Source organism: Ceratotherium simum, chromosome 9 (assembly GCF_057802395.1).
Source record: "Ceratotherium simum simum isolate JZ-2026a chromosome 9, ASM5780239v1, whole genome shotgun sequence".
NCBI classification, from domain to species: domain Eukaryota; kingdom Metazoa; phylum Chordata; class Mammalia; order Perissodactyla; family Rhinocerotidae; genus Ceratotherium; species Ceratotherium simum.
In genome coordinates, this window is record NC_141908.1 from 18,672,424 (window position 1) to 18,688,007 (window position 15,584).

Below are 15,584 nucleotides of genomic sequence, written 5' to 3' on the forward strand. Positions count from 1 at the left end.
AGTAATCATTCTTTATTGTGGTAGTTATTTTTATTTATTACTCCATTCGCAAATGTTGAATAGAAGTGTGAAACATGATAGCTTCCCATCATGGCAGATTCTTTTTATTACAAAAGCAACTTGTTTGAAATACATATGACTTGTTTGAAGTTTTTATAATATAAAAAGACACAAAAATAAAAATGAGAATCTTCTTATTCCCTCCAAATCCAATGGTTTAACATATTAAGGTTTTATATAAAATTATATACATATAAATGAAAATTTACAAACATTTATATAATGAAGATTGAAAACAAAAATTGTTATATTATTTTAAAATAATATAAAGTTATTGTTTTACTGTATAATTATTGTGTCATATTCATATTGTTTATGACAGGTTCTTAAGCATGGAGAATGAATAGCATTATTTGAAGGGGAACATTAGAATTTCTAAGCTGTACCTCTGTGGCTTTCATTAAAGTATGATTTTGCAGGTTTAATTACAGTAGAAATATAATTAGACCTCACAATAACTTTATAAATCCAGATTACCTATTTATCAAGGTATTATTCATTTACTGCTTCTGAAGGCACTAGAGGTGACTTCTACTTTTTTAAAAAAGGAAAAACCCTTCCCCACCTAAGGATCGATTGGACATTGAAAGCTTTTCAACATTTCATCTTTGGTTTTAGAAACAGTGATTTAATGAATCTTGAGGCCTATAAGGTCTCCAGGCCTTAACAGTTTTGTTTTATTATTAATGAAACATAGTTATAAGCTAACTATATCATTTAAAAAGTCATTTCTCATACTGTGGCCCAAAGGTCATATTTATGAAAAATGTTCTTTTCACACTTTCTGAAAGAAAGAGTTGGAATACATTTTTAAAATGTATTATATACTTGAATTCCCTGCTTAAATTGTGGGGCAAGCTTAGTAGTTGTGTTTGTCATGATTTTAGTTTGTTTTTAACTTGAGGATAATCTCAAACTAATTGTAATTTAGAATTCTGAATAAATATTACCCCCAATCTACAAATAACTTTGACTTTGTTATCAATTTTTATAATTGAAACATTATTTGCGGGAAGAAGTTATTTCTCATCATTGGAGGTATAATGAGCATGTCAGTGATGAGAAACTAACTTGTCTTTGGATTTTTCTAATAATGAAAAATATGTTATACATTTATGGTTGTGTGCTGAATGGAATTTCTCAGGCAAGTATTGTAGTGGTAAGTGATTGGGAAAAAGGTGCTTTTCATTTCAGGTTTTGAGATCACCATTGAACACCCACACACAGATGTGGTGAAATGTACCCAGTTAGTAAGAGGTAAGCGTTCTTTGAAACTTCTAAATTAGGTGTTAATGCTTTTTAATGCCTATAATCGACTTGAATGCTACTTTGTTCTTCTAGCCTTTTGTTGAGTTTTATTAAAATGAGATAAATGTCATTTTGCAGCATTATTTTTTAGTGTTCTACATTTACCTATTCATCTACTTCTATTTGTGGTTCTACCTAATGAATTAGCTTCTTTGAAGTGAGAGTCTCATTTCACTAAAAATTTGGAGGGCTTTCAAATATTAGGACTCTCTCCACCTCCTCACTGGGCTATGCCAGTCCCATTTCAGTTAATATTTAAGATGTAGGCCATTAACACATAGGTGCATAAAATAGTATTAATTTCTGGTTTATGTCAAATTTTCATTGACTTTTTGAGAAGTGATTACTGTTTAAGAATTTGGAGGCCAATGTCAAATCTTTCAGATAAAAATTGCCTTTCTTAGCAGATTTGTCATTTTTAGAAATGTATTGCCCATGCTCATTTGAACAAAATTGATTTAATACATTTTTCAGAGTTCTTTAGCATTACTAAAAATGGTTTCCTTTTTGTGTGAAATGGGGAAATAATTACATAGCATGTTACGTGCAACATGTGATGTACGTATTAAACCTTTTATAAACAAGAGGACAGAGTTTTTGTATTATTTGCTCTACTGCTTATAAAGCATATGGTACACATTTTTCTACTCTTGTTAATGAGTCCTATGTATCTGTTGTTGTATCCCCAGAAATATTTTTTACACAGTACATGTTGTGCTACTTCTTACTTTTACTTTCCTGTTTACCATTTGAAGTGTTATGTACTGATAGTAACCACTTGGGAACTTTAGTATGCCTTTTTCTGTTACTTCCTTTTTGAAAATGATATTTTGCAGTTTCAGTCTTTTCACCAGACTTCTTTAGGTTTATTCTAAACAAAATAGGTAAGACTTTTGAAGGCCTTGTTTTGTTTTTTAGTGTTTACCTAAATATTCTTTCATTTTATTCATTCTAAATTGAATCCATTTTATACCTAGGTAGGATTTTATTGTGTTAGTGGCTACATTTAAAAAAAAAACCTGTTGTCTGATACCATGGTGTCATTGTTAAAAACTGAACTTCTAAAAATCCCATTTATATATTTTTGATCCTAATAGCACGTTATCATTTGTAAACTAGAACATATTTAATTATGGTTCCTGTTGTTTCCGGTTATATGAATATATTTTATAGCACATTCTCGTATTACAATGTAGGTTAGAACTGGGTAGATAACTATTATAGATGTTGAATTAAGGGGGAAAAAAGCTTTAGAGTAGTTTTGTTTTCCTGAAAATGTGAAAAAGTAACCTGTTTTGTCGGAATAATGGAGAGCCATTTAATTTGCTTTAAATTGAGCCTAATGAACAAAGATGTTGAAGGAAGATATTAAGAAACTGGATTTTCAGCTTAATATTATTGTGAAATTGGAGTCAGCTTCTTTTAAATTCTTTATCAAAGTTTAATACTTTTATGCATGTTCTCCTGTATCTAAAGAAGCTAGAGACATCAAGTCCGTTTATTTGCAAAATTGAATAGTAAATGTTTAAACATTTACAAAAACAAATTTGATATATCATCCAAAGCAAAATATTTAAATCTTATTTTTTGTTGTTGCTAATGTTTAAAATGTAAGCGATTCTTAAATTGTAGTACAAATCTTATATATGTTTAACTTCATTTTGTCTTGACTAACATTTCAGGTAGCTATAGTTTACATCTCACTCCATTTAAAAAATGTTCTTTCATGTTTGGTGTCTTTTTTTCTTTGCTCTGTTACAACTGTCAGCCAACAAAAGAACATTTACCCTACATTTTTCCTCTGTTGCACAGTGACTGTTAATAGATTATTGAATTTAGATATATTTTGAGGTGAAAATTGTTATGGCAATTTAAAATTATTTTTACTTCCTTCCCTACCTATTTTGATTCCTTTGTTTGGAGCAGGGTAAATAAATTTGGTTTCTGTAAAGTCCTTTATTCCCCTCTCTAGAGATGAGAAAGTTGATATTATGCTACTTTGCTGCAGAATTGGCTGATGTCATTTTACAGGGACCTTTCACTTCTGTGATTTTTCCTTCCCTCCCCACCAGGAAAGAATGACATACTTAAGTCACACTGCCTCCGAGACATCTGATGCTTTGACACTCTTCCTTAGCACAACTCTGCTAAGCCCAAATCCCTTTTGTAAACCTTTATGTTGATGATCCACATGGGGCACCAGGGATTACAGGTGCCACGAATAAAAATAGGAGGGGGCAAGGAATGTGAGGCCTGTTAGAGAGGGGTGAGTTGAGATGAACTGATCCTAGGTGAGCAGAGGGGAAAGGTATGTCAGTGATTATGAATGTAATTGGGGAAAAAGGGAAGCAATGGCAGTGGCATCCCTCTTGGGAAGAATAAGAAGCAGAAGGGAGCCAGGGTGGGGACTTTTCAATTTCAATGTCTTCAGAAGCTAGTTGTTAAAAATTGCTTTTCTATTGGGGACCGGTGTTGAAGCATCCTGATTCCCCCTAGAGTACCTCTATCTTTTCTAAAGTTTATCTTTAATTGGATTCTATAATTTTTTAAAAAATAATACAGTGGAGTTTTCTATATTGACGCCCTTATGATGTTTCTAGGTAATTTATTCTGTGTTGACACTTAGCATGATGAACAACTGAGCAGTTTGTGCTCTCTGAGTTTGGGGGGTGGGGGGTTGTTTTGTTTTATTTTGCTTTGATGGAAGTACTTAAACCAACTTAAATATGATGACTGAGGATTAAGTCTGGCAGGCAACTCTTTGTATTTTGTATTAGACTTCAAAATCTTTTCTTCTTCTTCTTCTTTTTTTTTTAAATCCAGGAGAATGCTTTATTGCAACTTTTAGCTGACTAGATGCTTAACTTAGTAACAAGTTTAGCCCTTGTAACTGGCTAGCTAAAAGCAAATCGGCTTGTTTCTCAGATCTTTGGGGGATAGCAAGAAACATTTGAGTGAATGTTGTTGAAGATTTTCAGTAGTATAGAAAATGATGGCGCTCTTGTGATATTTGTAAGTAGTAAGTAAAATTTACTTTTTGTGTACACATCTTTGAAGTTTTTGTTGTGTTGAGAACTTTTTGATGTTAGCATGTTAAAGCTGATAGTATTGTCTTCGTTTTTTTTTCTTTTCTTACAGCAAGCAAGGATTTGGCACAGACATCCTATTTCATGGCTACCAACAGGTTGTTATCCTGACCCTCTTTATTGCACTGTTGTAGCACACTATAGCTTCCTTTAATGCAGGGCCCCCTCAATGTGTCTCTTACCCTTGTTGCAGCAGGAGACTGGACCATCTACTGTGGTGGTACCTTCCTGTCTGCTTTGCGGTGTATTGTACAAGGGACTTTTGGCACAGAGGGGTTAAATGCACAATGTGAAGTGTAGTGGTGCTTTCTGATGACATATTCTCGATTTGTGAGTGCATAAGTCTAAAATTGGTAGCCTGAATAGCAGCTAAAGATTACAAAGAGCTAAACTTAACGTAGAAATTCGAGCAACTTGGTAAGTATAAAGCTATTTCTAGTTTACAATTATAGTTAAATGACGATTTTTTAAAATTTCACATTGATCCAAACTTAAAATAATCATTAAAGTTTTTTTAATAAATAAAATTTATATAACTTGGGATTTTTTTCCATATAATACCCACTGGTAGTAAATTAGAAGTAGTCAAGTCCTATCAGTGCCTGGATTTCTTAAGTACAGTTTTTACTTTGAAAAAACTTACTTCCTTTTCAGTTTATATAAAGAAAAAATGGTATGGGTTTGTGGTGATCAGTAAACATTTTCATCAGTTCTAAAACTGAACTGGAAGAATAGTTTTTAAAAGCCTTTACTATCTAATATATAATTCTGTTCTGCATTGATTATATTTTAATGATTTAAATTTGTTATTTAAATGGGTCATTGGGGAGGAGGGAACCAAACCAGCTTTGTGTGGTTCTTAATTTCTTGTGACACTAAGTTTACTAAAAACTTTAGATTGGCAAATACCAATATATTTTCTTAGATATATGTTGTTGGGATTTAACCTCTGTCCCTAGGAATTCTGAACAACAAAAAAAACACACTTAAATTTAAAACTTTGGTTAGAAAAGCTAAGTTGTGACATGTTACATGTCCAGTTTTTGGCATATAGTGGAAGAAGAAAGGTAGTGTTTTTTGTAGTGTTTAGCAACATATTGGGCCTTGAAGCTGTTCAGCAAAAGGTAAGTTTTCTCTGTGGCTTTGCTGAAAAGAAGACAGAGGTTTACATAGATAAGTGTTCAATTCTCTTTGACTTACTTGAGAATTATGTTTGTTGAGCCACATCAAATGGTAGAATCCCTGAATATAATGTGATGTCAAAATTACTTTTGTCAATTTTACAAAGAGTCTTTTGCTTTTTCTTTACTTTTTTGCCATAACATTACAAAAGAAACAAAAATACCACCAAAAAAAGTTTAAAGTGTTTTACTTATATATAGTGATTTTTGAAAAGATACTATCTCCCCCTCCTTTTATAAAGAAGTAAAAATACTTTGAATTTAGATGTAAAAACAAAATTTAGAAATGTCAGTATATAAGTAGTATTAATAAAATATTAATATAATACTGTGGGGAATGGGAGTGGAGGGAATGTTCATAATCTATATCAGGTTTTTAGTATTAGAATTTTTATAACTATAGTGTTAACTTTTAATTTAATAAAATAAGTTTTTGTACTCTAGACTTAAAGAAGAAAGCCTTTATAATTTTGTTTTTGCTCTAATCTTACTGGTAAATATTTTTCTTTGTTTTACATATTTGAATTTCTATGGCTCTTCGTTTTCACACCTGCTCCACAACAGTCTACATCTTACAACCTTCTGTCTTCAGTACAAACCAACAGTGATAGCATGTGTATGCATTCATTTGGCTTGCAAATGGTCCAATTGGGAGATTCCCGTGTCAACTGATGGAAAACATTGGTGGGAATATGTGGATCCTACAGTTACTCTAGAATTACTAGATGGTAAGTACAGAAAAGAAATCCTTGTTTACATTAAAAATATTTCTTATTTTTTATTATGGAAAAATTCTGTCTACTTCTGTATAGGTTTGAAAAATAGTGAATCCCCATATACTCATTGGCTAACTGAACGGTTATTAGTTCTGGCCAATCCAACATCCCCCCTCCACCTATAGTTACATTGATGCTAATCCCAGATATCATTTCATCTATTAATATTTCAACTTGTATTTCAAAAGATAAAGACCCTTTCAAAACATAACTGTAGTTTCATTTTAACGATTTGGTGATAGAATTTAAAAGTATAATTACATGATCAAATGAACAGGATGAAAATAAAGATTCATTAGCTTAAAGGGAAAAAGTTGAACATATATTAACCACCATGGAATATCTAAAGCCCTCTCAGAACTTTTCAAAGAAATATTGTTACCAGACACATGCACACGTTCTTTTACCCACCACACAAGAGGGGCCAAATAAAACTGGAATGCCAGGCTTATGGCAAGGAAGGCATTTTTATTTTGGATGATGTCAGCTGAGAGACGAGAATGACCCCTCAAGTTTGTCCCATCTCCCCGTAAGATGGGAGGCAAAGGGCTTTTAAAGATTGTGAGGAATGTAGCTGCTTGTGGGGAGGGGGAGCCTGTGGCCTTGCTGGTTGGCGCTTTCCCACCAACCTGTGTTTGGCCTTGTGAGGCTCCCGGCAGAGAGGAGGATGGTGAGATAAGGGAATCGCAGGTGGGTGTCCTTGGTTGTCTGTCTCTATGCTGGGTGGTGGATTCTGGCACCAGGAAGCCAAGGAGTTGAGGTCCGGGAAGCTTTAGCTTCTTGATATTTTCAGGATATCAGTTTCCCTATTACAAACCTCCAGAACTGGTAGTTAGCCAAAACTTCAGGGTGAGCCCAGGGTGAGGCCACCTGGGCTTTTAACAATTTGTAGCTTCTGTCTGCCTTGTGAAGTTCAGGGATACAGAGGTTTAAAAAACCAATATTTATATATGAATGTAACTTAGAGAAGCAGGGAAAGAGGATGAGTGCTTTTGGTTTTAACTCCATGTATGCCGGGTTTAATGTAGGGGAACTGATATCAGGGCCAGCATCAATATGATTTATCATGCTATAGGTTGATAGTTCAAGAATACGTAAAGTATACTAATGTTGTTGAGTTCAAAATGTATAAACTGAAAGTCAGGTATTACTTTATTGTAAAAGATGTGAAGCAGAGAGCTAAACACGTTTTCAGGATAACATTCCTTGCTCTGTAGTTCCACTGATGGTAAAGTGTGTCATTATTGCCTTGTGTTATTAAATATGAATTGACAAGGAAAAATGAGGGGTACACGGTCCGTAAATTATGAACCTGCAATCTGGGGGTCTCCTGATAAAAATTTCTCTGGTTGAGAAATAAGAGAAGCTGCCAGAGGTCAGAGATTCTTGGGAATTAAGACATTTTAACTAGGTACTGTAGATTTCAGAAAAGAAATAGATAACACTTCTTACCTCATAGATACACCTAAACTATGTAGGTGTATAACTAAACTATGTATGTTAGGTTTTCAGCTTATTCTTTTGTGGGCTTTCCCCAACTTCCTGTACAAAATTGAAGCTAAAGTGAGAGACCCCTGTGGCTTTGGAATGTGGTCTTCCAGTAAAGTCTTAGATTTTTGTTTTTTAAGGGTATGTTACCTTTTCTGTGAAGGGCCAAATAGTAACTATTTTAGGGTTTGTGGGCTATGCTGTCTATGCTACAACACAGCTCTGCCACTGTAACTGGAAAGCAGCCATAGGCAATTTATAAATGAATGGGTGCGGCTGTATTCCAGTAAAACTTTGTTTACAAAAACAGGATGCAGGCCATATTTGGCCAACTGGTGATAGTTTACCTACCCTTGTGGTAAAATATGCTTCTTTGTTTAAAGTTTATCCAGAGGGGAAGGAAATCTTCACTCATTTGAAATGACATCTTCTAAAAACCAGTGGAGGTTTCTTTTTCATCTGTGACTTGAAAATTAGGTTATCTATGCCACCATCTTACTTTAGCAGTCAGTAGATAAGATAAAGTAGGCATAACCTTAATAAAAATAGTTATACATGGTGCTAAAATAAAACTCACAAAAAGCAAGTAATCTTCCTTTTATCCTGCTCTTAGGTTATAGGTAAAGTTATGAGGGCCCCCTAAATATCCCTCTGCTTCCATTCTGAAGGGGCTCAAGTCCATTGTTCATTTGGAGGGCCATTAAATAGAAATCTTGGACACTTAACACATTGAAACTTTCAACGTATTATGTAGCAGCGTTTTTTCTGTTTTGATCACAAAAAAATAAAGTAAAATTTAAGATATTAAGATGTATCTGAAGTTTAGCATGGTGTCTGAAGCATCAGTGTTTATTGAAATAATTCATTTAATGGCTGCTCCAAAAACAACATTGGGTTGGACTTGGCCTAGCTGTAAGGTTTTTTTGTTGTGTTGTGCGTGTTTTTGTTTTTGTTTTTGTTTTTTTTATGATTAATAACATACCTTCATGTGTATTTCTGTATTTTGAATTTTTTTCTGTATATTAGCTTTAAGGGAGAAAGGCCTCTATTTTAAGCATAATACTGTGATTTTTGTACATGTAGCTAATTACCTCAGCAATGATTATTTGACAGATTCTTTTGTTCCTCCACTATAAAATTTAATAGGATAGGATACCTAAGAAAGGAAAAACAAAGCTTAACATTTTGTGCCTGCTGTGTACCGGGTTTTGCACCAGAAACTTTATGTGCATTTAATCTTTGACTATCAAGCTGTTAAAGAAATTGTGTCAAAACAATTTCGTGTTAATTTTGGACTCCGAAGTATTATGTATCTGCTAGATTTAGTGTCCGAGTAGAAAAATGGTCTTTTTTTCAAATGAGGAATTGGTAGTCCAGGCATTAGATTTTTTCCATCCAAACTGGATCAAAAACCTTGTGAGACTTTAGCAGGAATTAGTTGTCACAGCTTGTAAACATATGGTGCCGAGTTTTGGCATGTTCTTTGCTTCTTTGAGACAAATTGTATATTGTCTTAGTGTTCTTTATCAATCTTAGCATTTGCCTAGAATAGTTTACAGAGAAGCTTACTTATACTAAAAAATAATAAGTGAATCTGTGTAGTCCCTACTGAATTGGCATTATTTATATTACATAGTAATGTAATTCATTTGCCTGATACTAATATTTGAATTGAGAGTTGCCAATAACTTTATTAATGACACTATTTGGGGGTAGAAAACTATAATTCTTCATAACCACACCACTTTGGCAAAGTGGGTCATTTCATTGTAATCCTAAATTTTAAAAAAATTGTTGTAAAAATATGACCAGGGTAGTTTACTAATATGTTAATAATGTTGATTGCTAGGAAGTTATGAGCATAGGTGGAAGAATTTTTTTCATTTAACTTTGAAATAATTTTAAACTTAAAAGAAATTGCGAAATAGTGCAGAGTTCCTGTATACCCTTCACCCAGTTTCTCTAGTGTTAACATCTTATATAATAATACATGATTATCAAAACCAGGAGATTAACATTGGTATAATACTGTTACCTAAACTACAGATTTTATTTGGATTTCCTTAATTTTTCTGTTCTAGGATCCCATGTGCCATTTGGTTGACATGCTCCTTTAGTCTCTTCCAGTCTGTGACAGTTTTTCAGTCTTTTCTTTCTTGACCTTGACACTTTAAAGAATAATGGTCAGTTCTTTTATAGAATGTTCCTCAATTGGAGTTTGTCTGAAGTTTTATCATTATTAGGTTGAAGTTATGCATTTTTGGCAAGAATACCACAAATGGGTTGTGCCCTACTCAGTGCATCTTATCAAGGGGTACATCATGTTGATGTGTCTTATTGCTGGTGATGATAACCATAATCACTTGGTTAAGGTGGTATCTGCTGGGTTTCTCCATTGTGAAGTTACTATTTTTCTCTTTGTAATTCATAAATATCCTGAGGAAAGTATGTTAAGATTATACAAATAGCGCTTTTTTCCCTAACTTTTGCCCACTAATTTTAAAGAATCTATTGATGGATCTTGCCTATGACAGTTATTACTATGCTGTTTGCCTAATGGAGATTTTCTGTTTGGGGGGACTTTTTTTTAATGCTACTAAGTTTTCCAGAGATTCTGAGTAAACATGTAAAATTGGGGCGGGGAGAGGGGGTGTGATTTTTTTTTTTTTTTTTAAAGGATTCATCTTTGAAAATACTAGTTTAAAGCTGTGTCTACTTCTGTATATGCTGAAGGTTGAATAAGAGGGTGACTGCGAAATAGATGAACTCTTGAGATCCCTTCTTAATATTGCCCACTTAAGAAAACTTTAAATCCTAAAAACACCTTCTAAGTTTTAAATTTAAATTTTATTTTTAGAGCTAACACACGAGTTTCTACAAATATTGGAGAAAACGCCTAGTAGGTTGAAGAGGATTCGAAACTGGAGGGTAAGAGAATTGCCAAGGTTTAATAGAATATCAATTTGTCACTTATCTAACAATTATATAGCTAACAAATTTGAATTTTTGTGGTTAAAGATTATTTCCAATATTCCTAAATAATTACACTGTATCGTAAGCTACATACACTTATAGTATATTCAACTACTGTGTCCAATGGACTTTGCTAAGTGCTTTATAAATTTTTTGCTTTGGGCCGGCCCGGTGGCTTAGCGGTTAAGTGCGCACACTCTGCTGCTGGCGGCCCGGGTTCGGATCCCAGGCGCACACCGACGTACCGCTTCTCCGGCCATGCTGAGGCCGCGTCCCACATACAGCAACTAGAAGGATGTGCAACTATGACATACAACTATCTACTGGGGCTTTGGGGGAAAAAATAAATAAATAAATAAAATTATAAAAAAAATAAAATAAATTTCTTGCTTAATTCTCACAGTGAATACGATGGAAATTCCTCATTTTACAAATGAGGAAATTAAAGCCTAGACAAGTTAAGTTACTTTCTCAAATGCTGGGCTAGGATTTAACCTGTATCTAATTCCAAAACCTGTGCTTTCAACTCGTTATAGCCTCTAAATAAGACAATTGTTTAATTACTGTCAACATAAAGCCTTCAACCCTGGGTGATTTTATTTTCATATATTTAATATAAAATTTTTGTAAGCCAAGAAATTTATATTAAATTCCTTTGCTGTCATTGCTTCTTTTGTGTTTTATTTAAATAGGCTAATCAGGCGGCCAAGAAACCAAAAGTAGATGGACAGGTATCAGAAACGCCACTTCTTGGTTCATCTTTGGTCCAGAATTCCATTTTAGTAGATAGTGTTACTGGTGTGCCTACAAACCCAAGTTTTCAGAAACCATCTACATCAGCATTCCCTGCACCAGTACCTCTAAATTCAGGAAATATTTCTGTTCAAGACAGCCACACATCTGATAATTTGTCAATGCTAGCAACAGGAATGCCAAGTACCTCATACAGTTTGTCGTCACACCAAGAATGGCCTCAACACCAAGAATCAGCAAGGACAGAACAGATATATTCACAGAAACAGGAGACGTCTTTGTCTAGTAGCCAGTACAACATCAACTTTCAGCAGGGACCTTCTATATCACTGCATTCAGGATTACATCACAGACCTGACAAAATTTCTGATCATTCTGCTCTTAAGCAAGAATATACTCATAAAGCAGGGAGCAGTAAACACCATGGACCAATTTCTGCTACTCCTGGAGTAATTCCTCAGAAAATGTCTTTAGATAAATACAGAGAAAAACGTAAGCTAGAAACCCTTGATCTGGATGTAAGGGATCATTATATAGCTGCCCAGGTAGAACAGCAACACAAACACATGCAGTCGCAGGCAGCCAGCAGCAGTTCTGTAACTTCTCCCATTAAAATGAAAATTCCCATCACAAATACTGAAAAACCTGAAAAATACGTGGCAGATAAGAAGGAAAAGAGTGGATCGCTGAAATTACGGATTCCAATACCACCCACTGATAAAAGTGCCAGTAAAGAAGAACTCAAAATGAAGATAAAAGTTTCTTCCTCAGAGAGACACAGCTCTTCTGATGAGAGCAGTGGGAAGAGCAAGCATTCAAGCCCGCATATTAGCAGAGACCATAAGGAAAAGCACAAGGAGCATCCCTCCAACCGCCACCACCCCAGCAGTCACAAGCATTCCCACTCACACAGTGGCAGCAGCAGTGGTGGCAGCAAACACAGTGCTGATGGAGTACCACCCACTGTTCTGAGGAGTCCTGTTGGCCTGAGCAGTGATGGCATTTCCTCTAGTTCCAGCTCTTCAAGGAAGAAGCTGCATATCAATGATGCATCTCACAACCACCACTCCAAAATGAGCAAAAGTTCCAAAAGTTCAGGTAGTTCATCTAGTTCTTCCTCCTCTGTTAAGCAGTATATATCCTCTCACAACTCTGTTTTTAACCATCCCTTACCCCCTCCTCCCCCTGTCACATACCAGGTGGGCTACGGACATCTCAGCACCCTCGTGAAACTGGACAAGAAGCCAGTGGAGACCAACGGTCCTGATGTCAATCACGAGTACAGTACAAACAGCCAGCATATGGACTACAAAGACACATTCGACATGCTGGACTCGCTGTTAAGTGCCCAAGGAATGAACATGTAATCCATTTGTTTAGGTCAATTTTTCCTTTACTTTTTTAATTTAAAAATTGTTAGAATGGAAAACTTTCTCCTGATCTAGCAGTGGTAACACCTGCTCTTGCTGCCACTGCTTCAATATTTGTAAGTGCTGCTTTATTCTTCATTCTGAAAAGAAGAGATTATAGTAAACAAGTCTTTATCTCCACATATGATAGTATTATAAATACTGTAAAAAGCATGGAAGGTGCGAAACTCAGTATTTCTACAATTGCAGCTAAGAACATTAGGATGAATGGCTGGCTGCTTCTAGGAATATAAGATGCCTCAAGCATTCGTTATTTATAATTTGAATACTGTAGCTATTTGTTGTTGCTTGGCTTTTGAATGAGTGTAAATTGTTTTCTTTTGTGTATTTATACTTGTATGTATGATTTGCATGTTTCCAAAAGGGATAAAACAGTGTACTGACAACTGTTTACAAGAAAGTGGAGAAAAAATGTACATACATTTTTGTATGTTTAGATATTACCATAAATACTCAGGATTGGAGCTGCTTGTAAGTATAACAATATACAAAATTATTTTATCTTGTCAGAGTCCATCACTAATCTGAAACAAAGGTGGCACTTTTTCATGTTAACCTTAAACTCTAGGCCTTACTGGAAGCCACTGAAGGGGGACACTTCACTACCAGATGGGTATGCAGTGCCACAGATGGTCATATACATGATGAGGCACTGACCTTTTGCCTTCAGAGATTCTGACCAGATTGGCTGCTGAAATAGCCCCTGATTTTCTGAAGGCTTGAAGAGGAAAATATAAAAGTTTACATACTCTTGATGTGAAGTGCATTTAAGTGTTTGTTGGTTTGTTGCAGTTCTATAAACACAGAGCTGTTAATAATGGTTATGTAGATTACTGTGATTTGAAAACTAAATTCACAAAACTTACATAGTGAAGAATTAGTTTTTTTCTTAATAAACAACTTTAACACTACATACTTCAACAGTGAACAGGGATCACTTTTCCTTTAGCATTCAGAATGACCCCATATTCTTAAACATACTCCTCCCCTGAAGCGTGTTTGTGTGTGATGCCATGTTTCTTTTTCAGGTAAATGCAGTCTTCCTTATAAAAATGAAATTAAACCTATTGCTCTCTCAGTTCTTTTATATTCTAACAATAAATAAAAAGAAAAGATCACTGACTGTGCATTGTACCTGTATTTATAGCTTCTGGTTGTCATCAGGAAGCTCTGAGAAGAAAGGGTCAGCCTCCAGGTAAACAGCTGGTGGAGGTTTTACATTTGTTTGCACATCTCAGTATATCTGTTGAGGTCAAGTTTGCACAGTTATCTGACTGCTGAACAAACAATAGACTTTAACTTGTTTAAACTTTGTCTTAAACACTAGTAATATGTCTGGTTTATCAGCTGATCTTGAATTTGTTCTGTGGTAAATCTTTGAGCTGTTGAGTATCTTTTGAGATGGGTTGAATTCAACTTCTGTTGAACTAAAAACTGTCTTAATTTTTCCTCTATGTATATGAATTATTTTTGTTACAAAGCCACTGATACGTGCACAATTGTAATTTTACTCAAGTATGTTGCAATTGTAAATATTAGAGAGTTTAATCTTGTGCTCTCCTTTTATTTAGCAATTACCTAATTTGCCGGTAGCTTTATAATTTTTTAAAGATAATTGTTTATTACTTTGTCAGTGTTGTTTGAACTTAGGATACTAGGAGCCTCTTTCTAGGGACTTTGCTTAGCTAGCATGTCCTAACATTTGTTTTTGTCTTGCATAACTTTAGTAATCTTTGTCATTACATGTAACTTTCTTGCTCTGTATGGCATATTATTATATCCATAAACATGGTAATTTTGATACAGTTATACTTTTACAGTGGTACATAATCCAAGAACTAGTATAAAATTAAGCTGAGTGCAAGATGAGGGAGGGAAGGGTTTTGTTCTTGGTAATTTAGATGTGAAACCTCTAAGGAGTTATCATGTGAAAAGACATAGGGGGGTTGTGCTACTGTATAATTGGGGATGATAATACCAGGAATTTTAATAAGATTTTGTAAAGAATATCCAGAAAAGTAGTGAACTTATTTTCAGTATGACATAGAAAACAATGTGAATATTTAAGGTCTGTGACTATACTTAGTTCACTAAGAATTTGCAGAATTGTTTTGAGATGTGGGAATAAAGGTAATTTTGTTGAATCTTTATTGGTGCTAATGATGGACAGTTAAAAAGGTAGCTAGTGTATATTGTTATGGGTCAGTACTTATTAGTACTTCCAAAATGGAATTTGAAATGCTATGTATTCACTTTTCACTCTGTAAATGTAATTCTTTATAATGACTTTATTTATTAAAGGGCAGCCAGTTGTAATTTTTACAGGATTGTGTGAGCTATTCAAACTCTTTAACCTCTGAACAGGATGTTAGCTTCCAGAACCACAATGGGGATAAATATGGAAATCCTTTTTGTTTCATTTCCATTAAATGAAAATCCTTATAATTCACTTTACCATGATTTTGCTTTAACCGTCTCATTTGCATAAAATAGTTCATCAACCTGGTCCCAGTAGGCTCAACCAAAGAA

The 15,584-nt window shown here is 34.4% G+C and overlaps 1 protein-coding gene across 10 annotated transcripts in view; it reads left to right on the forward strand.

Annotated features, from left to right (window-relative positions):
- CCNT2 (cyclin T2) overlaps nucleotides 1-15,377 on the forward strand; it is a 43,116-nt gene extending 27,739 nt beyond the window's left edge. For 5 of the 10 annotated variants that reach the window (XM_087435091.1, XM_004423877.3, XM_087435089.1 and 2 more), the window contains 5 exons: nucleotides 1,255-1,317; nucleotides 4,507-4,552; nucleotides 6,200-6,363; nucleotides 10,757-10,827; nucleotides 11,565-15,377. In XM_087435091.1, the coding sequence (XP_087291217.1) occupies nucleotides 1,255-1,317; nucleotides 4,507-4,552; nucleotides 6,200-6,363; nucleotides 10,757-10,827; nucleotides 11,565-12,992 (1,772 nt within the window). In that variant the 3' untranslated portion in view covers nucleotides 12,993-15,377. The other 5 variants (XM_004423878.3, XM_014782460.2, XM_087435090.1 and 2 more) reach the window with 5 other exon arrangements.
- The last annotated feature ends 207 nt before the right edge of the window (nucleotides 15,378-15,584 follow it).